Source organism: Protopterus annectens, chromosome 6.part0, assembly GCF_019279795.1.
Source record: "Protopterus annectens isolate FY-2018-M chromosome 6.part0, PAN1.0, whole genome shotgun sequence".
In the NCBI taxonomy this organism is placed as follows: Eukaryota; Metazoa; Chordata; order Ceratodontiformes; family Protopteridae; genus Protopterus; species Protopterus annectens.
The window spans coordinates 370845595-370869637 of NC_056737.1; the positions used below are offsets into that span (position 1 = coordinate 370845595).

Genomic DNA, 24043 nt, shown 5'->3' on the forward strand with positions numbered 1-24043 from the left:
TTTTTGCCCTCCTAACACCTTGCTTCTAGGGCAACTGCCACCTCTGCTGCACTGTACCTATGCCTCTGGGTATGGTGATCACAGAGCTGGTGTACAGAAGTTTGGGGATGTTCAAAGCAGAAGAGCAATGTTCAACATTTGCTCTTCTGTGTTTGTGGTCTTTTTTTCTCTCATCCATGTCAGATTTTGTAGCTACAATAATCTGTGTAGCAAGCATAACATAAAGAATTTTAATCAAGTCTCCAATTGTAACCAGCTTAAGTGTTCAAGATATAATGGATGCCAAGTAATTCATACTGTGAACAATGCTGGAGAGGTGACTCTTGGCATCCATCTCAAGACCACATAATAAAGGCTATGATCGATGACCTAGTCATAATTCTTTAAGGTGTACAGAGCTTTACCTGTTCCACGTAGTACCAATTACAGTAAAAAGTGTAGGAATGTAAAGCATTTTACCAGCTTTCAAAGCCTTGAAAGCCAGTAAAACATTTAGTGCTATCAAACAGATGCGAGTAAAACAGTTAGTGCTATCAAATAGATGCCACGGTGAAACAATAGTGCCCCTCTTCACATTGTTAATTTTTTGCTTATAAGTGTGGCAGAGTGAACTTCTAACCACTTTTAAAACCTGTTTTGTCTTCTATAAATTTTCTGTACTGGTCAGCATGCCCTCTTTTTAAACCCTAGTGCAAGACCTGATCTTAACAGTTCTTAAAGGTGGTCAGACTACAAATTCCCTACAGAGTGCTCTGTCAGGAATATCGGCCAAGCAAATGAGTGTAACTAAAGAAATGATTTTTTTTTGAACTGGGATACATGATCTGCATTGCCTAGACATAGTAAGCCCTTGTTAAATTTAATGCAAAAAAAGCAATTACTAGAAAACTGAAATCAAAATCTAAACCAACTATACCTAACGTAGAGAATACTGCAACAGGGATAAAGGAACAGGAAGTGGAATCTTTAAAAAAGGGTAGGAGTAAATTATACAGAAAAAAATGGAAATTGCAGGGACAATACATGCAGAAAAAATGTTTTGGAAGAAATATGAGGTTTAAGAGAAGGCAAGAATTGAATAATGTATGTAACGATGCTTAGATTATATGACATATAAAAATATATGTGACATATAATGTTTGTAAATGTGAAATTGTTAATATGGTTTGATTACTTTTATATAATTCTAAGTTTGTCTATGTCACAAGTGATAATTCAATAAAGGTGTTTCAGATACATTCCTTAAAGGTGCTTAACAAAAGTCTGTTAAGTGTTTTTCTAATGGCAGAAAGATGCTTAACAAGCTTGCCTTTCTCCCATTTTTGGAATGTAACAGCAGTGATCCAAACGTCACATTGCAGTCCTACAAAAGTACAGTTGTGTACACTTACCATAAATGTAAATGTTCGAGTGTATTCACTGTTGCAGTCATCACATTTGGGTTATCTGCTTGCAGTAGCCCTCAGTCAACCTGATTAACAAAGTCTTGGGTCCTGCGTCAGTTGCTGTCTCTTCTTCCATGACGTCAGGGGTATAAACATGCAGCCGACGCCATTACATCACTTTTTCTTGCCCCAGATGTCAGGTTCCCCCTTAATGGGAAGCAATAAAACATATATATATATATATATATATATATATATATATATATATATATATATATATACACATACATACATACATATATACAGGGATATACCTCCAATAAAAAAGCAAATACACCAAAAAGCTTTTAAGCATAGTAAAGAAGAGTAGAGGTATAGCCAGAGAAATCAGGGGGCTGGAGGGAGGGAAACCAGGACTGCAACAGTGAATACACTCGAACATCTACATTTATGGCAAGTGTATACAACTGTACTATGTTCTTCATGTTTCACTGTTGCATTCATCACATTTGGGTAGATTCCCAAAGCTAAGGATGGGAGGAGGAAGTTTAGATAGCATTAGGGCCAGCTATAAGACCCTGCAAGACTGCAGTGGCAAAGCCATCTCTGGATTTAGAGAAAATTGGCAAATGGTAATGCTTGGTGAAGGTATGCACAGAACTCCAGGTAGCAGGTTCTAGGATGTCCCTGGTAGGAACATCTCTGAGAAAGGCTGTAGAGGTAGATGCAGCCCTGGTTAAATGGGGTCTGATCCCCTGTGGGATAGGTTTTCCATGGTGCTTATAGAAGAAATGGCCTATCCATTTAGAAATGGTTTGCTTTGAGATAGCCTTCCCCTCTGTCCCTGCAGCAAATGCCACCAGCAGTTGTTCAGATTTCCTTTGAGGTTCAGTCCTAAGTAAAATCCAAGTTGTCTGTGCACATCTAAGGAGTGCAGTATCTGTTCCCCTTTGTTCTGTGGATTAGGAAAGAAGGCTGGCAAATGAATGGACTGAGAGCCACACTGGATTCCACCTTGGGCATGAAGGAGGGATTGGTTCTGAGGGACACCCTGTCTGCATGAAAAATGATGAAAGGCTCCACTGCCATAAGGGCTTGTAATTCAGATACCCTTCTTGCTGAAGTGATTGCTAAAAGAAAGGCTGTTTTCCAAGAAAGGAATTTTAAATCTGCACTAGCAACTGGCTTGCAAGGAGGAACAGTGAGTTTCTCCAATACAAAGTTAAGGTCCCAGGCTGGAGTTGGGGCTCTCCAGGGTGGTCTTACATTTCTGGCCCCACTGAGGAACTGCTTGAGCAGTGGATGAGGGAAGAGGGGAGGTTCTGTGTCATAATGATCTGAAATGGCTGAGGCATGAATTTTGATGGAGGATAAAGAAAGTCCCTTGTGAAGCATCCCAGTTAAGTATTGTAAAATCTGAGGTAAGTTGGGTGCTGCTGTGTTCATCCCTTGAGATTGGTTCCAGGCACAGAATCTTTTCCATTTTTCAGCATAAGAGTTTCTGGTACTAGACCTCCTTGCCTCTAAAATGATATCCATCACTGGTTTACTGAGGGATGGTAAGGGAGAGATTAGGTAATTAGCCAAGCTGCTAGGTTCAGGGCTTGAATCTGAGGGTGCAGAATCTGGTTCTCCTGCTGAGACAACAGGGTAGGGGTCAGAGGCAGGTGCCACGGGGCCAACAGTGACACACTGCGCAAGAGGGGCTACCAGTGTTGGCATGGCCAGTCTGGTGCAATCAATATTGTCCTTGGTTTGTCCTGTTTGATCTTTAGCAGTACTTTGGAGAGAAGAGGCAGAGGAGGAAAGGCATAAACAGCTGAAGGACAGGGCATCCCCTTTCCAAGCTTGTTTGTGGGGAGCTCTTGTGCAAATTTTGTCCAATTGGTAGTTCTGGGGGAAGGCAAACAGATTTATATCTGGGCTCCCCCATTTTTCAACATGTTGAAAATCTTTGGTTCCAGTTTCCACTCGTGTAGGTCCATGAGGTTTCTGCTTAGTCCGTCTGCCAGTGTATCTAGTTTTCCTGGCAAGAATTGAGATTGTAGATGCACTTGGCAGCTCAAGGCTGTGTTCCACAATGCCAAGGCTAGTCTGCAGAGAGGGTAAGAATGGGTACCCCCCCTGCTTGTTTATGTACCACATAACAGTAGTGTTGTCCGTCTTTACCATTAATTGTCCTGGAAGAATGTGGTCCCTGAAGGCTGTCAGAGCATTTTGCACAGCTAACATTTCTTTCTGATTGATATGCAGGTGCATTTGACTTGGGTTCCACTTTCCCTGAATGCATTTGCCTGCCAGGTGAGCCCCTCATGCGTAGTCTGATGAAATCTGTTTTTAGGGTTTGGGCAGCAGGGGGTAGAATGAATGGTAGTCCCTTGTTTTGGTGGCAAGCCTCTGCCCACCAAAGAAACTCTAGGCATAGACAAGGTATGATAGTAATCATTACTTCTAGATCCTGAGAATGTTGACACCATAGGCTTTTTAGATACCATTGCAGTTTCCTCATATGCAGTCTTGCATATGGAATTAGAAGAATGTAGGAGGCCATGAATCCCAAGGCTTGCTGTATTCGCCTTGCAGATAGCAGGGTTTTCGTGGCCACTAGTTTGAAGTAGGTTGTCAGATGAATTTGTTTCTCTGGTGTGAGGAAAGCCATCTGGGAAGTTGTATTCAAGCTTGCTCCCAGGAATATAATTTGTTGACAGGTACCAGGTGCGATTTATTTTCATTTATGGTGTACCCCAGGCAAGTTAGCACCCTTTGTACAAAGTCCAGATGATTCAAATGTATGCCCTGGCTTTCTGCCTGAATTAGACAATCATTAAGGTATGGGTACATTTTAATATTTTTTTGCCTGCAAAATGCAATAATTGGAGCTAGGCACTTTGTGACTACCCTGGGTGCAGTAGATAAGCCAAAGGGCAGTGCAGACAACTGATAGTGCGTGTAGCCTGCTTTGAAGTGTAGGTATCTTCTGCAAGATTCCCTGATTGGGATGTGCAGGTATGCTTCATTTAAATCGAGTGTTGCCAACCAGGCATCTTTTCCTAGCATAGGAAGCAATTGCTGAAGAGTCAGCATCTTGAATTTTTGGAATCACCAAAATGCTGTTTAGAGTAGATAGGTCCAGGATAGGACGCCATGAGTTGTCTTTTCTGGGTACGAGGAAAAGTCTTGAGTAGAAACCTTGTCCCTTTTCCTCTTCTGGTACAATCTGAGTAGCCTTTATGCTTAAAAGAGAGAGTACTTGCTTTTGAACCTCTGCCCACTGATTTGGGGGTAGATCTGGCCAACCACTTGGGGTTGGTAATGTGTGGAAGTGAAATCTGTATCCTTGGGACACTATATTTAAAACCCATTTGTCCTGGGTAATGAGATCCCAGTTTTTGGCCTGCAGAACAATCTTTCCTCCTAAAGGAGCACTCAGTTGAGAAGTGCTTGGAAGTTTTATGAAACTGACAGTTTAAGGCCCTAATGGCCAAGGTCGCAGAAGTGTATACCTTCTTACCCCATCTATCCAGCGCCCTGGAGTCTCTATCAGAAGGGGAAGGATTTTTGGCAGTAGAAGCCTTAATGCCCTTGGGTCCCTGTGAAATAGTCTCAGGATCCACAGTAGGATTTTTAAAAAGGAACTTGTGAGAATCAGGAACCCTGTAATATCTATCAGGTTTTCTGGGAGCAGGAAGCAAAGAATCAAGGGCCAAACTACATTCCGAAAAAGCATCATCAACAATGTCTAGTACAGGAGGGATAGCTAAAGACCTGTATTGAGGCAGGAGTAAGAAGTCCCTAAGCCTCTTTTTTGAATCAGAGTAATCCTGGCTTTCCCAGCAGAAATGCTCCCTAAGAGTATGCAAGGTTTCACCAAAAGAGAAATCCTCTGGAGGGAAAGCAGAGGGAATAGAGTCCTCTGCATCAGAATCCTCATAAGTAGATCAGGGTAAATCCTGGTCATCAGAGGAGACAGAAATTTCAGAATCCTGGTCAGAAGATTCATACGTCTCGTAGAAGGGGATGGTTGGCTTCCACTGATTGAAGTTAAAAGGCCTTCAGCCATTCTTATCATTTGTTTTTTAGGCATAGAGGGCTGAACATGCAGCCTGGGCATCAGTTTTCTAGGCATGGTTCGAGCTTTAAGCCTTAAAGAAGAAAGTGGCATTGGTTTAATATGCAAGTCCGTAGGCCTGAATACACCCTCAGAAGCCGGTGCCTGCACAGCGACTCTGTACCTATCTAAGGTAAAAATATCCACAGGTTCCACAGTTGAAGCATTTTGCAGCATACTTGACTCTGAATGGGTCTCAGTAGAGGCCTGCGAATCAGAAGTAGTGGGTATCAGGGACTGCAAAAGCGCCTCACTGAGTACTGCTGAACTGGCAACTGGCTTAGGAGAAGCGTCGTCGGCAGCTTTGGACCTAGGCGGCCTGTCTCTGTCTTTATCTTTGTGTTTTTTTGGAATGCCGGTAGTCGGACGGCTTACCGACAACATATCTGGATAATTGAACTGAGAACCGAAATATTTAGAAGCGTAAATAACCAACGACGGACAGTTCGTTGGTTAAATAAGGCACAAAACCGACATCGATGTACGTCGTGGTCAGGGCCTAGGCAAGGAATACAGTACGAATGAAAATCTTTATGAGGTATTTGCTTTCCACAAGAAAAGCAATTATTAACTTTTACTGACATCGGTAAGGAGCAAGAAAAAGTTTCTCCAACGGGGTAGTTAGCATTAGTTGAAGACTTCGGTTCTGAAACTCGAAAACAAAATTTTCAGGAGTTGGCTGACAGGCACTTGCAAACTGCTTCTGCTTCAGGCACTGCACAGCAAGAAAGACTGATGTAATGGCGTCTGCTGCATGTTTTATACCCCTCACAACCTGACATCACAGAAGAAGAGACAGCAACTGACGCAGGACCCAAGACTTTGTTAATCAGACTGACTGAGGGCTACTGCAAGCAGATAACCCAAATGTGATGACTGCAACAGTGAAACACGAAGAACATCCAACATTAGGAACTCATAGAAGGTGAGGGAGGGAGAAAAAGGGGTCCAAGGGGACAAGGGAAAGGAGTCAGAGTAGTAAGACTGAGAAGTGGTGGGGCAGTGTTATATACATGAATTTCTGTTATACAACGTAGGACAATGTTACATGCATGACTATTAAGTATAGTGCAGTACACTGTTACATGCATGACTATAATGTTATACATATGTTAAATATGAAACTGCATCAACAACAGTGAAAGAGGGGCCTATATTGTTATTGTTTGCAAAAAATATTTGGGTATTGATTTGAGTATTGCAGTAAAGCCATCTAAAATGCACAACTTACTTTGAAACAATATGCAAATGTGTTGTCTCATCTGGCTCTGTCAGTAACTATGTTGATCTGCATTTCTTGTTTGGGAAAAGGTGTTGAAGGGTGCAAGCCAGTGATTCACAAGATGGAATTTTAAAACAGATTCTGTAGCCACAATGTTAATTCACTTATCTGCATTACACTGCATAATCTGGTGCAAATTGACATAAATCTTAATTGCATAGTAATGCAACATGCAAGAACACATGCATACAAGTGTTAAAGAGCAGGCTATGTAAACAGCTATATTATACACTGCTCAACTCAACTGTACCTGTGCCATCAATGCAGCTATTTCTAGAGAGAGCTCTTTGTTGACTGGGAATCTTCCATTGACTATTTCATCATTGACTTGGTACGCCAGTAGGAGCCGTTCTCTCTCAGTCTCACCCTTTGCATGACGCCTAAAATACATTCTAAGTGCAGAAAAAGTACTGGCATTATACTTGGGAAGACATGCAGGAAGCCAACTATCTCAGACCTGAAAATGTGGACTCAAACAGCAGACAATTTATTCATGGTTGTAATGCAGACATTTACTACACACCTGCGTACTGATACTTAAACTTTAGCCAAACACAGTTATGCTTATCTGGAGCACTGGAAATATGATGTAATTCAGCCCTGGACATGACTATGCTCTGCTTTATGTATTCATCAAGACAAAAGTATAGTTGTGTACACTTACCATAAATGTAGATGTTCGAGTGTATTCACTGTTGCAGTCATCACACTTGGGTTATCTGCCTGCAGGTAGCCCTCAGTCGGTCTGAATACCAGAGACTTAGTATTTCTGTATCGGCTGCTGTCGCTTCAGGACTGACGTCAGGTCGTCAGGGGTATAAAAACAGGAAACCGATGCCATTACATCAGTTTTCCTTTCCCCAAATGTCAGGAGCCCCCCCAAATAAGGAGCTAAGTTATGGTAGGAAAACCACCATCAGTAAAAAGTAAATACCAATAGCCCTGTAAGGGGGAGTACTAGAGATACAGAAGCAGAGAGAGAGAGAGAGAGACAAGGGGGCCGGAGGATGAGAAACCAGGACTGCAACAAGTGAATACACTCGAACATCTACATTTATGGTACGTGTACACAACTGTACTATATTCTTTGTGTTTCACTGTTGCAGTCATCACACTTGGGTTGATTCCCAAAGCTGAAGAATGAGTGGCGGCAGACAAGAAGAGTTGGGGCTGGCTAGTATGCCCTGCAGGACTGCTGTTGCAAAACCCACCCTGGATTTGGAAAAGATAGGCAGGTGGTAATGCCTGGTGAAGATGTAAACAGAACTCCAGGTAGCAGCTTCCAGGATGTCCCTGGTAGAGACTCCCCCTGAGGAATGCTGTAGAGGTTGAAGTTGCCCTAGTGGAATGCGTTCTGACCCCCACAGTGGGTGGTTTCCCATGGTGTTTGTAACAGAAATGGATACAGTGTGATATCCATTTGGAGATGGTTTGTTTTGATATGGCCTTGCCCTCTTCCCCTGGTACAAAGCTGACTAGTAACTGGTCAGATTTTCTGAAGGGCTTAGTCCTATCAAGGTAGAATCTGAGCTGTCTGTGCATGTCTAAAGAGTGCAGGATCCTTTCCCCTTTGTTTTGAGGATTAGGGAAAAAGGTTGGCAAATGGATAGATTGGTTGAGAGCCACACTGGACACCACCTCAGGCATAAAAATAGGGTTAGTCCTGAGGAAGACCCTATCAGTATGAAAAATAATGAAGGGTTCCACAGCCATAAGTGCTTGTAGCTCAGACACTCTTCTAGCTGAAGTGATGGCCAGAAGCAAGGCTGTTTTCCAAGAGAGAAAATTTAACTCTGCTGATGCTGCAGGCTCAAAGGTGGGTAGTGTGAGCTTTTCTAGCGCAAAGTTAAGGTCCCAAACAGGGGTGGGGGCTCTCCTTGGTGGCCTTAAGTTGTTAGCCCCTCTCAGGAACTGTTTGATGAGAGGGTGAGGAAAGAGAGGTGGCTCAGTGCTGTAGTAAGCAGAGATGGCACATGCATGGATCTTAATGGAAGAGAAGGATAGGCCTCTGTGGAGTAGGTCTGCTAGGTAATCCAGGATGAGAGGTAAGGAGGGCATTGCTGTGTCCACTCCTTTAGAGTGAATCCAGGAACAATACCTTTTCCAGTTATCAGCATAGGATTTCCTTGTACTGGGTCTTCTGGCTTCAAGAATGATGTCCAGCACCTGCTTGCTTAGGCTGGCCACTGGAGGAGAATTCAAGGAATAAGCCAGGCTGCAAGGTTCAGTGTTTGCAGTTGCAAATGCAAGATCTGTCCCTCCTGCTAAGTGAGGAAGGTTGGAATCTGCCATGGTGGCACCAGTGACAGACTGCGCAGTAGTGGGTACCAGTGCTGGCATGGCCAGTCTGGGGCAATCAGGATTGCCCTTGGTCTCTCCTGTCTTATCTTGAGTAATACTCTTGTAAGAAGAGGCAGAGGGGGAAATGCATAGATCGACAGGTTTAATCACTGGAAGGATAGGGCATCCACTTTCCAGGCCCTGCTGTGAGGTGTCCTGGTGCAGAATTTGCTGAGCTTGTGATTATAGATGGAGGCAAATAAGTCCATCGGGTTCCCCCATTTCTAGGTTAGAAGACTGAAGGTGTTGGGGTCTAATCGACACTCGTGTGGGTCTAGGAGATTTCTGCTTAAGTCGTCTGCCAGAGAGTTTTGTTTGCCTGGCAGGAATTGAGCTTACAGATTAATATGCATGGCCAAAGCTGTCTTCCACAGGGTCATGGCTAGCCTGCAGATTGAGTAAGTGTGGGTTTCCCCCTGCTTGTTGATGTACCACATCACTGTGGTGTTGTCGGCTTTTATGAGCAGGGGTCCTGGTGAGAGTAGGGATCTGAAAGCTGTCAGAGCATGCTGAAAAGCTAGCATCTCTTTTTGGTTGATGTGCAGATGAATTTGGCTTGGGCTCCAGTGGCCCTGAATGCACCTGTCATCCAGATGTGTCCCCCAGGCATAATCTGATGCATCTGTGGTTAGGGTCTGGGTGGTGTTGGGTTGTGTAAAGGGAAGTCCCTTGCTGTGTTTGCATGCTGCTGCCCACCAAAGGAATGATAAGTATGACGGTTTCCAGGTCCTGAGAATGTTGACACCAAAGACTTAAGTACCATTGAAGTTTCCTCATATGCAGTCTGGGATATGGAATTAGTAGAATGCAGGAGGCCATGAACCCTAGAGCCTGCAGGATTTTCCTTGTGGATAGCTGGGTTCTGGTTGCCATTTGAGCGAAGTAGCCTGCTAGATAGACTTGTTTTTCTGGAGTAATGAATGCCATCTGGTATGCTATGTCCAAGCTTGCTCACAGGAAAACAATCTTTTGACTGGGGACTATTTTTGATTTATTTTTGTTAACAGTGTACCCCAGGGAGGTTAGAAGGTCATTTACGAATGTCAGGTGCTGGAACAGCTTTTCCTGACTGTCTGCCTGAATCAGGCAGTCGTGCAAGTAAGGATATATTTGAATCTTTCTCTGTCTGCTATAGGCAATGGCTGGAGCCAGGCATTTTGTGAAATCTCTGGGAGCAGTGGATAAGCCAAAGGGAAGTGCAGAGAACTGATAATGCATAAAGCCTGCCCTGAACCACAGATATTTCCTGCATGAGTCCCTGATAGGGATGTGTAAATAGGCTTCCTTTAGGTCTAGGGTGGCTAGCCAGGCATCTTTGGACAGCATAGGAAGAAGCTGCTGAAGGATGAGCATTTTGAATTTTGGTACCACCGGGAAGGTGTTTAGAATGGAAAGATCTAAGATTGGGCACCATGTTCCCTCTTTTCTGGGTACCAGGAAAAGTCTGAAATAATACCCTTGACTTATCCATTCTGCAGGAAAAGGCTGAATTGCCCTTATGGAGAGCAGGGATTGAACTTGGTTTTGTTCCTCTGCCCACTGGTTTGGAGGAAGGTCTGGGAACCATTTTGGCAGCATGTGGAAATAAAATTTGTACCCCAGGATACTATGTTGAGGACCCATCAGTCGTTGGTGATGGAGGTCCATTTTTTTTGCATGGTGGTCAAGTTTTCCTCCTAGGGGCATGAGCAATTGGGAAGAGGTGAGGAATGGAGTTGAGAAGTCATTGTAAATTCTTTCCATAAGGAGGTGGCTTAGCTCTCCCTGTTTTAGAAGCGGAGGTACTCCACTGCTCAGATCTCTGCATACCCTGAAACTGTAATCTGGGGGGGGGGCTGTTTCCCCTGAGTCTAGTTTGAGATGGCCTTGAGGGGCTGGAAAGGACCAATGTTTTGAGGGGCAACACCTACTGAATCCTGGTGGCTGCACTTGCAAAAAATCTATGATTGTCTGCATAGACTTAGCCTTTTCTTCCATCTTTTTTAGAGCCTCTTGTGCTTTGGTGTCAGACAGAGTGTACTGGTTCAAAGGAGCACCCAGCAATTTTGATTTGACATGGTCTGGCAAGGTCTGCTCCTTAAGCCAAGCATGCCTTCTAAGTACAGAACCTGTGACTGCTGCCCTGCAAGATGCTTCTAGGGGCTCAAACCCACATTGCAAGGTATGCTTGCTGACTTGGCTTGCAGAATGCATAAGCTCCTGTAATTCTTAATTTTCTGCAAAGTCAGGAAAGGTAGATAATTTTTGCTTAGGTTCCATAGTATGTTGCTGGTATTTCATCATGTGGAACTGGCAATTCAATGCCCTAATGGCGAGAGTTGCAGAGGTGTATACTTTTTTACCCCATCTGTCTAAACCTCAGGAATCCCTGTCGGAAGGAGTGGGATTCTAAGCTGCAGTTGCTTTTATGCCTTTAGGCCCTTGGGAGATGACCTCTGGGTCAGCAGTAAGATTTTTGAAAGAAATTTGTGAGAGTCAGGGACTCTGTAGTACCTGTCTGGTTTCCATGGAGCAGGGGTTAAAGTGTCAGGAGTTAGACTGGATTCCATAAAGACATCATCCACAACGTCCAGAACAGGAGGGATAGCTAAGGGTCTATACTGTGGCAAATCTAAAAAAATCCCAGAGTCTCTTTTTGGACTGAGGATAATCCTGGCATTCCCAGTTGAAATGCTCTCTCAAGGTATGTAGGGTTTCACCAATAGAAAAATCCTCTGGAGGGGAAGCAGAAGGAATTAACCCTGCATCTTAATACCCTGTTCAGTCTCAGCCTCTCCACAAGATATGTGCCCATAGAATGGTGCATGGCAATGGTGGTCACTCTACACAAGGGTGGGGCGACAACTGACCCTGGGAACTACCGACCAATAAGCCTGACCAGTCTGATCTGTAAGGCTATGGAGCGAATCATTATGGAACTCATAAATGGAGAGATTGGGAACCTCCAGTCGCTGGACCCCACACAGTTTGGCTTAGTCAAGGGCAGATCATGCCTCCTGAACCTGGTGGATTTCTTTGAGACAGTTACTCAGGCTACAGATAAGGGAAAGGAGGTACACATGGCTTACCTTGACCTTGCTAAAGCATTTGACACCATTCCCCATTCAGGTATTATTGATAAGCTCACCAGCCTGGGCATAAACCCTTATGTCACAAGAGGGATCACAAACTGGCTCTCAGACACATCCCATAAAGTAAGAGTAGTGGGATCTATGTCCGAATCCAGACCAGTAATGAGTGGTGTGCCTCAGGGCTCTGTCCTGGGGCCCCTCCTGTTTGGCATATACTTCTCAGAAGTACAGGCAAGCACGGAAGGGCTGTGGCTGACTAAGTTTGCGGATGACTGCAAACTGGGTGCTATAATAGTCTCTCCGGCCGACATGGAGATCCTCCAGAAGGGCCTAAATGAGACCGATGCATGGTGTCAAAGCCATGGTCTCAAGCTAAATGCAAAAAAATGCACAGTAATCCCCTTTGGAAAAAACAGAGTACCCGCAAACTGCAACATAGGAGGTAATCCCCTGAAATCTGAAGAAGAAATAAGGGATCTAGGGACCCAAGTAGATAGTCAGCTTTTCTTTGATAACCATGTTGCCAAAGTGGTTAGAAAATCCTTCTATGTGACCCATCTGATCACGAAAGGGTTCTCATCAAGATCTAAGGATGTAATGGTGCCCCTCTACTCTTCCCCCATCAGACCCATTATTGAGTACAATGCACCAATTGGAATGTACCTGGCTAGACATCTCCAGCAGCTGGAGAGACCTTACTGGCCTCAAACAGTTGCCCTATGCAGCATGATTGAAAAAGCTAAGACTGTTTCTCTGTTGCATACCGCTTTCTCAGAGGCGATCTCTGTCTAACGTACAGAGCCATGTCCAACCCAGAATTGTTGAACATGCTCCATCTTAGCAAAACCAAATCTACTCGAGCTACACGCTCTAGGGATATAAACCTCAACACAACAATGAATAGAACATGCTGGAGGGATAGATTCCCTTCGCAGAGACTTCCCTTACTGTGGAACAGGGTCCCGATCTACATAAGACAGAGCCCCTCTCTATCACTCTTCAAGAGGAACCTTGATGAGTGGATGGGTAACAGAAAGTTCACACCGGGGATCACACCAACAGCAATACTAGATAGGGGCCAAGGGTACTAGCTGCTAATACAAGGGTCTAGGGAACTTCTAAAGGGGTGGTGAATACCGCACAACGTGGCTGGGCTAATATATGCCTTCCGGCAGATAGCCCAGTAACAACCAATGAACCTATGAACCTATGAATGGATTCCTCTGCATCTGAATCCTCATATGCAGATAAAGGCATGTCTTCATATTCAGAAACCTCAGAGTCGGACTTCTGGTCAGTTAAAGCTGCTGGGGACAGGTCTCTTTTTCTCTTGGCAGGGAAAGGATGGCTTCCCCTAATCATCAGGACCAGGTCTTCTACCTTTTTAAGCATCTGAGACTGTGGCAAGGAAGCAGGTACTTGAGTTTGGGTTGTCAGTATTTTATTTGTAGCTCATACTCTTGGCCTTAGAAACTCGGTAGTTTTAGACAGAACTGAAGATGCGAAAGAAGTAGTCGGTTTGTGTCGAGTATCGGTAATGCAAAGAACTTCCTCAGAAGCCGGTGTCTGCATAGCAGCTCCAGACCCATCCAAGGTAGAAACATCCGCAGGTTCTGTAGTCAAAAAAGAGTCTTGCGGCATTCCGGACTCCGAACGGGTCTCGGTAGCAGCCTGCGAATCCATCAAATTGGGCATCAGGGGCTGTGAAAGTGCCTCACTGAGTACCGGCGAACTGGCGACTAGCTTAATGGAAGTGTCTGTCTCTGTCTTTATCCTTAAGTTTTTTTTGGAAGATTGGTAGACAGATGGCTTACCAAAGCCATTTCAGAATATGGAGATCAAGAACAAAAGTATTTAGCTACAATAAGGGCCCAACGATGAATAGTTCGGGTGTTGAACAAAGCACAAAACTGACAGCGAGGTACGTCATGGTCTGGGCCTAAATAGGTGATGCAGTAAGAATGGAAATCTAAGTGTGGTATTTGTTTTCCACAGGTGAGACAATTGTTAACTTTTTCTGAAATCAGTTAGAGCAAGAAAAAAGGATCCCCAACAGGGTACTTAGCTTTAGAAGACTTCAGGATGATTCAATTTGGAAACGAAAACACAAGTAGCAGCCGACTGGCACTTGTGCAAACTGCTTCTGCTTTGGGTTCCTCGGCAAAAAATACTGGTGTAATAGCGTCGGCTGCCTGTTTTTATACCCCTGACGACCTGACATCAGTCCTGCAGTCACAGCAACTGATGCAGAAATACTACGTCTCTGGTATTCTGGCCGACTGAGGGCTACCTGCAGGCAGATAACACAAGTGTGATGACTGCAACAGTGAAACACGAAGAACATCAGTAAAAATGTCATGCAGAGAATCTAAAAAGGCAACAATAAACACCCTAAACCTCAAAGGAGGCCTATGGAACATATGGGACATTCAAGTGTTCCAACTCTAAGGCTCCTGAATGTCCACTGACTTGTTACATTTTTAAGGTCTTTAATGATACATTTGGTCTTTACAGCCAAACTCAACTAGCTGTAGACAGGATATGTTTATATACCTAGAAACATTTTATAAGCATACTGATAATGAGGTACTTATTTATTTATTGCATTTGTTAACCGGGAAGGTCCACTGGGCCAAAGAGTGCCCATTTTCAGTGGAGGCCCGGGGAGAAATGCTCCACAGAGATAAAACTTAAAAACAATATAATGCTTATAGTGTGATAGAAGACAAGATAACAGACATATTAGATAAACTGCTAAAGCATACAATACATTCAAAGTAATAAAAAGACATGGATCAAATATGCCAGACTAAACTGCCTTAGCTTCAGGCCACAGTGCCGTATGGTCAGTTTGATGAGAATCCATACAACAGTTGGTCCAGATTAGACTGACACTCCCATATAGTAGTTGGCACTGAGATAGAGTCAGTAGTGGTGTCAAATATCAAGGGGCATAGACAGGGTTTAAATGTTCAGGAGAAGGTAAAGTTGAAGGTACTGGAGGTGGAGGGGGAAGGAGGGAAAGGTGGGAGAAGAGGAAGGGAAGAGACAAAAGTCAGGTTATGGGTTGTGAAGTGTTAGCACAGGGGCATTGCCAGTGGGAGGAGAGGTGACGTTTCAAAGATTTATTTATGGATACATGTTTTACTAGTTGATCTAAGGGAGGGAGGGAGGGAGAGAGTTCCACAGTTTAGCAGTGGAATAGGAGTGGAGCCATTGTCCAGCGGAGAGATTGGGTTTATCTACCTGTAGGAGCATCTGGTTTTCTGATTAGAGGGGCCTGTTAGGATGGTATGGAGTAAATAGGTTAGAAAGGGCTGGACAACTGGAAGGGTTGTGTATTAGTTTATGGGCAGTAGTTAGTTGAATATACGTCAGATGGTGAGGTAGTTCTAGCCAGTTCAGAAGTCTGAGAGGAACAGTGGTCAGATAAGGGCTTACCATAGCTAAAAATCTTGCTATTTTGTTGTAGCAGGAGTGTAGTTTGGATTTAAGACTGGCCTGAATATTGGCAAAAAGAGGAGCTCCATAGAGAAGTTAGAGGAGCAGAAACAAGGAAGCAAGGGCTAGTTTGGAAGAATAATTGAGGAATGTTTTGTGTCAATATAGCATGCCCAGTTTCTGGTGTGCCTTTTTAATGTTGCTGTGGATGTGCATGTCGAAAGTTAGGTGTTCATCTATAGTAATGCCTAGAAGTTTGGTATGTGTGACAACCTCTATGGAGGTGTTGTCATGGGAAAGGCTAGGGAAGGTGCAGGATTTCTTGGGGGTAAATAGCATGAGTTTAGTTTTTTTAGGATTTAATGCTAAATGGCTGTTAGCCATCCATGTTTCAGTGGTGATGAGGGCTGCTTGGGTGAGTTGTTGGAGGTTGTGTGGGGAGTTGGCAGTACAGATGATAGTAGAGTCATCTGCATATTGGATGACTGTTCCTTGAGTGAGAGTAGAATGGAAGTCATTAATGAAAATGCTGAAAAGTAGTGGGCCTATGATGGACCCTTGGGAAACACCTGTGGGGGTGGTAAGGAAAGGAGAGAAGGAGTTTAGCCATTTTGTAGCTCATTGCCTGTCTGATAGGTAGTTGGAAAACCAGTGTAAAGTAGAAGGAGAGATACCCATGTTGGATAGCTTTCTAAGAAGGAGTGGATGAGAAATAGTATTAAAGGCTATGGAGAGGTCGAGAAATAAAGAAGAGGCAAGTTTTCTGGTGTCACAAGCCCGATTTATAGTGTCATAGAAGGAGTTAAGAGCTGTAGTGATATCGTGCCCTGGTCTAAAGCCATGTTGGGTTGGAGATAGTATGTTGCTGTCAAGTAGGTAGCTAAGAACCTGGCTGTGGATCCATTTTTCACGGATTTTTGAGATGGGAGAAAGGATGGCAAAGTTAAAGATGTCTATGTTTCCACCTTTATTGAGTGGGAGAATAAATGCCTTTTTCCAGATGGAAGGAACATACGACTCTTGTATGGATCTGTTAAGAAGTATGCTGATGGGGTATGCAATAGAATCTGCAACTTTCTGTAGGAATTCTGGGGGCAATTTCTACAGGGATTTTGTCAAGGTTTGCACAGGGGTTAGTCTCTAACCCTGGGTGTAAAAGTCTGTTGAAAGAGCTCCAGAAATATTTAGGGCTAAGTTTATGTTGCTTTTGTAAAGTATTATAGTATTCTTTCTTATCCCTAATGATTTGGTGCTTTACTTGGTTGCGGAGGTATCTGTAGGTTATGAGGTCAGAGGGTTTTTTTTGTGCTTTTGCCAAAGTTTCCAGGCTTTGTCCCTGGTGACCATGTTCACTTTAGTGGCTCTAGTGAGCCATCGGGCATGCAAGGATTTTATGCGTTTTAACAGGATGGGTGCTTGGGTATTCAGAATATTAAGGAATGAAAAATTCAGATGTTGTACTGCGTTATCTAGAGGGAGTGTTTTAAGGGGTTCCCAGTTAATGTTTCATAGGGTGCCATTAAATGTTACAGGAGAGAACTGAAGTAAGTCTCTAGTATATTTGTATTAATGTTTGTGAATTTATGTTGTGGTTCTGCATATTACAAATGCTGGCAAGTGGTCACTGATGCTATTTGGGAGGGTTCCTGCAGTGGCTATTTTATTGAGGTCAGAGACCATGATGCAATCTAAGACTGTATCATGGCTTTTATTTTTGCTAGGTCTGGTAATTTCATCCATGAGCTGGCTGTATTTATATAAGTTGATGTTGGTGGTGGTGGTGGGGGGGGGGGGTTGTGAGAAATCAAACCAATTTATGTTAACATCACCCAGGATTATTGTTTCTGTAGTTATGTTATTGGAACTCTAGGCTAGGATGTCCTCTAATATGGGGATATTATTACCAGGGGGTATATATAGAGCAATGATTATTACTACCAGGGGGTATATACAGGGCAATGATGTATAAAATGTTGTTGTCATTGATTTTTAGGAAGGCTATTAAGATTTTAGCTGCAGCAAAATTGGGTATTTGTGAGCTGTAGGGGATCATATGGAAGGTGTTAGGGTTGATTAGATCTATCCCAACACCTTTTTTGGGGTCTGTCCTTGCATAGGCAGACATACCCTGGAGGGAGAAATTCTGTGCTTTTGATATATGGCTTTAGCCATGTTTCTGTAGCAGCAATTATGTTGGGTTTATTGTGTGTTATCCAGACATGGAAGTTGGGGATTTTCTTTCTAATGCCCTGCAGGTTAATAGTAGTTAGGTTTAGAGACTTATACAGGTGGTGTGGGCAGGGTGGACCAGGGTTGGGATGGATATCTCCAATTATGATTAGCTTGGAGTATTTGAGCAGGATGATTGCAGGCTCCTTTTTCTTGTTAGTATCATGACTAAGTAAGCAGGTATTGTCATAGCTTTATCATTAGTGTGCAGAAGTTTTTTGTTTAAAGCAGAGTATGTTGTCTGTAGGATATAGGTTAGGAGAAATGTCTGAGAAGGCTGTGTGTGTTACTTTATGTATGGAGGCTGCAGATGAGGGTATGTACTGGATTGTGACATATTGTAAGGAGGTAAGATGTAGTAGAAGAGTTAAGGGCAGTAAGAGGAGGAAGGGTGTCAGGTCATATTTAAGTGGCATTCTGGAGAGGTTAGGGTGTTGAGACTTTAGATAGTAGTAACAGCTAGGAAAGTAGCTACTACTATATGCTAGCAGGTGTTACTAATATGGAGTGTGTTTGATATGGTTTGATAAGGGAGAAATGATAAGGAGGTGTGTGAGTGAGGGAAGTAAAACAGTAATAAGAGGTGGTGGGAAGTGAAGTGATTAGGTGATACTTAGTGGGAAGTTTGCTGATTGAGTGGTATGCAACGATGGGCAGAGATGAGGTGAGAATAAATGTAATTGAAGTGGGGGTGGGTGGAAATCGGGGCAGGATAGAGGAGCAGTGAGCCTGAGCACAGTGAGGGCGAACCCAGACTGGTAAACACTGCAGCTAGAGACCATCAGTCACTCACAGAGAAAAAACAGGGATACATGTTAAGTATGGGTAAAAACAGGGAAGTGCAAAATTGAGAGAGTTTTAGTGGCGGAGAAAAAAAGTCATGAAGAAAAAACGTCTGAAACTAGTAAGACAGACCAATGGTCTGGGGACAAGCATTCCCACCTGGAGACAAATAAGTAGAGTATAGAGGAAGGAACTAAGTGAAGGTGAAAGAGACCCAAAGCAAAGAGCTAGGCAGCTGTGGGGCAGAGTAGGGGTGGCTGGCTAAAAGAAGACGACATAATATGCAGTGTGTGAGAAGTAGGTACACATCAGGCAAAGGATACGGAACTGAGAGTTAACCCTGACCTTCTAGTCATATGGTCTTTCATTCATTCACTTGTATACTGACTCTGCAGAGTTTTTATCATATTTATCAAGTTTACAACTGCTTCTTCCTAGACATACAATGTAAGAAAACAAACAGGAAGCCATTTACAAAATTCATAAAACTGACTTTTATAACTACAATCAATGAACAATACAGCAACTGCTGCAGCATCAACATCCTAGCAAGCCCTGTACTGCAGGCAGTGTGTTGCATGGTTGTGAGGTTGTGCATGGACTAAAGCCTACATCTGCCTCCCAAAGCATCTACAGTGGGGCTTGTAGGCTGCTTGGGGTGGGGATAGGACAGTCTGCATGATCTGCAAATTGGCACACTCCCTAACACCCTAATCTCACCTCCAACAGGAACCGACTGAGAGCTTTTCCTATCAGAGAACAAATGAATTAGCTGGGTTCTGGAAGGGGAGTCACTGGACTGATACTCTGGACAAAAGAAAAAAAAAGGAAATGGAAGACGTATCTTGGCCATGTTTTTGCTGTACACACAAAATCCATATTTTGTTTTGCTCCTGTAAACATCAACAACTACAGGTGCATGTTTATGTTTTCATTCACACTGTTTACATGCAGACAATATGTTAGGTAGTATTTAAACTACACACCACAGGTAGCCAAACAAGGAAACAGTATCCAATTCTCAGCACTAAAAGTGGTCTACATGGGGGATAATGAGAGCTGTACATAGCTGTGAAACCCTGCATGTGGAAGAAGAAAATACAACAGTGTTTTCTTTGGTATAATTATAACTGACTTGAGCTAAACAAGAATCAAAACTGCATCAGAAGGTAAATGCCAGTTTAGGAAAGGGAACCCCAGGGCACAGTGGGTGCACTATCAGAAGAAATGCTTGTTGACAGACACATACCACAGGACATAAATCATCCAGAAGTGAGTAGCAAAGCAGGTTGAGGGATTCAGTTGATGACATGAGCCACTGTAGTGTGTCAGGGCACATAACAGAAAGACCTTTGGGTGATCATCTTTCATCGGTGACTGAGCCATAGCATCTATTCAGAAAAACATGGACTGTAGCTTACAATAAGTTTCCAGGGAGAGGTACAAACATTATTGTGAAAGCTTCAAATTGGCCAGCAAATGCTGTAGCTGACAAGACTTAGTTCATCCAATCAAGTAAAAGCTAGACCTTGGGTGGTTAGAAGGAATGAACCCAAACAGTGAACATTGTGCGTGGGAAGCGGCACCAAGGCATGGAGAGTGATGATATGACACCGTACCTTGCTCCTGCTCAAGAAAGTCACAGAAAGAGTTCAACAAAGAAGGCAGTCTATATGCTACCTTCATCAGTCTTATGTTTAACAAAGAAGGCAGTCTATATGCTATCTTGATCAGTCGTACGTTTAACAAAGAAGGCAGTCTATATGCTACCTTGATCAGTCTTACGTTTAACAAAGAAGACCGTCTATATGTTACTTTGATCAGTCTTACATTTAACAAAGAAGGCAGTCTATACGCTACCTTCATCAGTCTTATGTTTAACAAAGAAGGCAGTCTATATGCTACCTTTATCAGTCTTATGTTTAACAAAGAAGGCAGTCTATATGCTACCTTGATCAGTCTTACGTTTAACAAAGAAGGCAGTCTATATGCTATCTTGATCAATCTTACGTTTAACAAAGAAGGCAGTCTATATGCTACCTTGATCAATCTTATGTTTAACAAAGAAAGCAGTCTATATGCTACCTTGATCAATCTTACGTTTAACAAAGAAGGCAGTCTATATGCTACCTTCATCAGTCTTATGTTTAACAAAGAAGGCAGTCTATATGCTACCTTCATCAGTGTTATGTTTAACAAAGAAGGCAGTCTATATGCTATCTTGAACAGTCTTATGTTTAACAAAGAAGGCAGTCTATATGCTACCTTGATCAATCTTATGTTTAACAAAGAAGGCAGTCTATATGCTACCTTGAGCAGTCTTACATTTAACAAAGAAGGCAGTCTATATGCTACCTTGAGCAGTCTTACATTTAACAAAGAAGGCAGTCTATATGCTACCTTGACCAGTCTTACATTACTAGGGTGGGCAGCCTTCTGGCACATCATTCAGTCAGTACTAAATATATTGCGATACTTTAATGTTTTTTGGTGAAAGAATGTTACCTGTTCTTGTAAGTCAGCCGGACTACTCTCGTACCTTCATACTTGCCAGGATGCAGTTCTTTGACAACCTGCTCCCATTTTGAAATTACGTCACAAATCTGGTAGAAGAAACAGAAGGAAAAAGAAGTGATACTGATGGAACTTTCTCATTGTTGTGACAAATAACACTCAGTTATGCCAAAAGATATAAAACATCCAATCTTACAGTGTATGTTTAAGGGATCTTTTCCTGCCAATCATGACTACAGGACTGTTACAACACATGAATTTACTGAAACTCCTATGAACATTATCAGCTAAATGTCATCTTAACTAATATTGCAATAAGAGTGGATTTTCCTTTTTTTCCCAAGGTTTACATTCACTGCTCTGGTACTTGCTGCTATATTTATGGGAATAATTCAAAGAATGTAATCAGTAATGTAACACCAAGATTTTGCAATATGTCTCAGTTGTAATAGCAAGGCCTCATATTTTTCATGCATTTTTGGTCATTTCTACAACATTTGAAAAAGCAATAGTCTATTGTGCACAATTCCTGATGTTGGTTCATTCCACTAGGAAAAAAAAAGTCCATTCTCATCTGCTGGTAACTGCATGGATATCAACTCCCTCTCCCACGAATGAAATGAGAGGAAAGTCCAAAGACAAGATCCACAATATTCTCCACTGTCATCTATAAAAACCTTCAGACTAAGACAGGAATGCTGAAGCCAGTGCACACCTGTACATGTGCATCTGCTGGTGTTACATATTTATTTACTGCACTTTGATACTTGATCAGACTTGTGAAGCTAAAGTAATCTGTCAGGGAATACAACTCTTGAGTCAGTCTACGGTTTAATATTTGTACAACATACATTCTTATAAATGCATTGTAACTTGATATACATATACATTCAGCCAGTATGGAACACATAAGTGGCCTATACATATAATAAACACAGGTCACTATCACAAAGGCCCTAGGCTACATAACAAAATACACTGCATTACCTTTACTGTAAAAGCAACAGAAATAGCAGCACATTTAACTTCACATATTATATTTCATTTTGTGGCCTTGTGTCCGAGTTTAGTAATTATTTTCTTACAGCCTTAGAAGTTGCTTTTACATTCTTACCTATGCTTTATCATCCTTTATCCATTGTGCTAACATTCAGTCAGGGCATTGCATCATGTTAAAGATTTTTACTTTAACAAACTTAGTTTTTAGAGGATCTTCCTCCATATCAGTAAAGTAAATATCTAAATATATTGTGTTAACAGTACTTTCATCCTATTATCTCATGTAAGAAGGGTTTTAGCTGCTCCTATTTGCTGAATGTAAGGTACTTTAATGATTTTGTGCCCACCCACTGGTCCCCAGTTTACAAACTTTCAGTAGTTGGTGGATGTCCATAGTTGATAACTATACATTAATCTTCTGTAGTGCATTGAGCACTGTAGTTACTCACCAAAATCGGGAAGAAGATAATACTGTTAAGCACATGCATAGGATGAGACCAAATCTTAATAGTGCTTAAGAGTATTTAACAAAACTTGTTAAGCACATCTAAGTATTGTTAAGATCGGGTCTAATACTATACAATTACAGCAGGCAGTTTCAGCTGGCAATCAGCATTGACAGAAATGTAAAACAGCTTTTCAAAGTTGATAGGAATTCACTCTGCCATGTTTATAAAGAGAAAGTGTGGCAAAATGAAGTGTCTAAAAGCTTTTAAAGCTTTTAATTTGACAGGGAAACGATGTTTCTGTCCAATATCTGTTTGACAGAACTAAGTGCTTAAAACACTTAGCACTCCAACATTTTTTTCTGTAACTCTTAGTACATGCAGCAGATAAAGCTCCATGTGCTACAAAGAATTTTGATTGGGTTTCACCGATCATTACCCTTTATTGTACGTTCTTGATGTGGAACGAAAAGTCACATCTTCAGATTCACTCATAGGGTGAATTTCTTGGCATCTACGTCTAAATCACAACCAGGGTATGATCAGAGAAATGATCATAAACTTCTGTTTTACATTGTGTTATTAAAATTAGAACTTCACAATGAAAGTCCTATATTCACACACACACACACACACACACACATACATACACACACACACACACACACACACACACACACACACACACACACACACAGAAAGAACCATTGTGTTGATTAAGAAGAGTTTGTTTGGGTGAAATTTCTATCACTGGGTTTTTGTGGACTTTGTATTATACTATAACCATGGTATAAGTAATGATAAGACTGCAGAAAAGTTCAGGTAAGGATATTTTTCCTTAACCATCTTAGTGTGGGATCCTGGAGTTAGTATACTGTGAGACGGGGAGTATGCAGTAAGGTCCCCCTGCAATACACACTGGCAGGGATTCAGAAAGGCTCACCATGAGGGCGAAGCCTTAAAATGGCCATTTTCCTCCTTGACAATATGCTTTTCCAATTCTTAGACTGCCCTGTTGCTAAAGATTTTTGCCTGATGGTGTCTCAGCACAGAGCGGTGGTGTCGAGGTCCGAGCTGCTTGATAATTCAGCAGTCCAGTCACTAATGTATAACATGGCAGTTACCAATTTCCTTCTAAGGGAGTAACTGCAATGCTGGCAAGTTCAGTGAAAATGAAGGGGGTCGGGTAAGTGTATGGACATATGACTGCATCAACGCATGCATGTGACTGGTTTGTCATACTACAGCTGAGAACAAAGAGCCTGGATGCATGTTTGTGTGTGTTAGAGCATATGTGTGGGTGAACAGGTGTGTGTCTCGTAGACTGTGATTGGCTGTGGTGGGAGTAGTTTTTGTCCATGGGTGGATGTATGCATGTTTGGGATGTGCCTTTGCCAAGAAGATGCATAGGATGCTAGGTAGAACATTACCGCCATCAGATCTGA

At 42.6% G+C, this 24043-nt stretch overlaps 1 protein-coding gene across 2 annotated transcripts in view; it reads right to left on the reverse strand.

Moving 5' to 3' along the window:
- Window positions 1-24043, reverse strand: part of LOC122804322 (pleckstrin homology domain-containing family H member 1-like) — a 1703720-nt gene that overhangs the window by 271934 nt on the left and 1407743 nt on the right. For both annotated transcript variants that reach the window (XM_044074112.1, XM_044074113.1), the window contains 2 exons: window positions 21145-21242; window positions 7026-7167 (listed from right to left, as the gene is read on the reverse strand). In XM_044074112.1, coding sequence (XP_043930047.1) covers window positions 7026-7167; window positions 21145-21242 — 240 coding nt within the window. The remainder of the gene's footprint in view (window positions 1-7025; window positions 7168-21144; window positions 21243-24043) is intronic.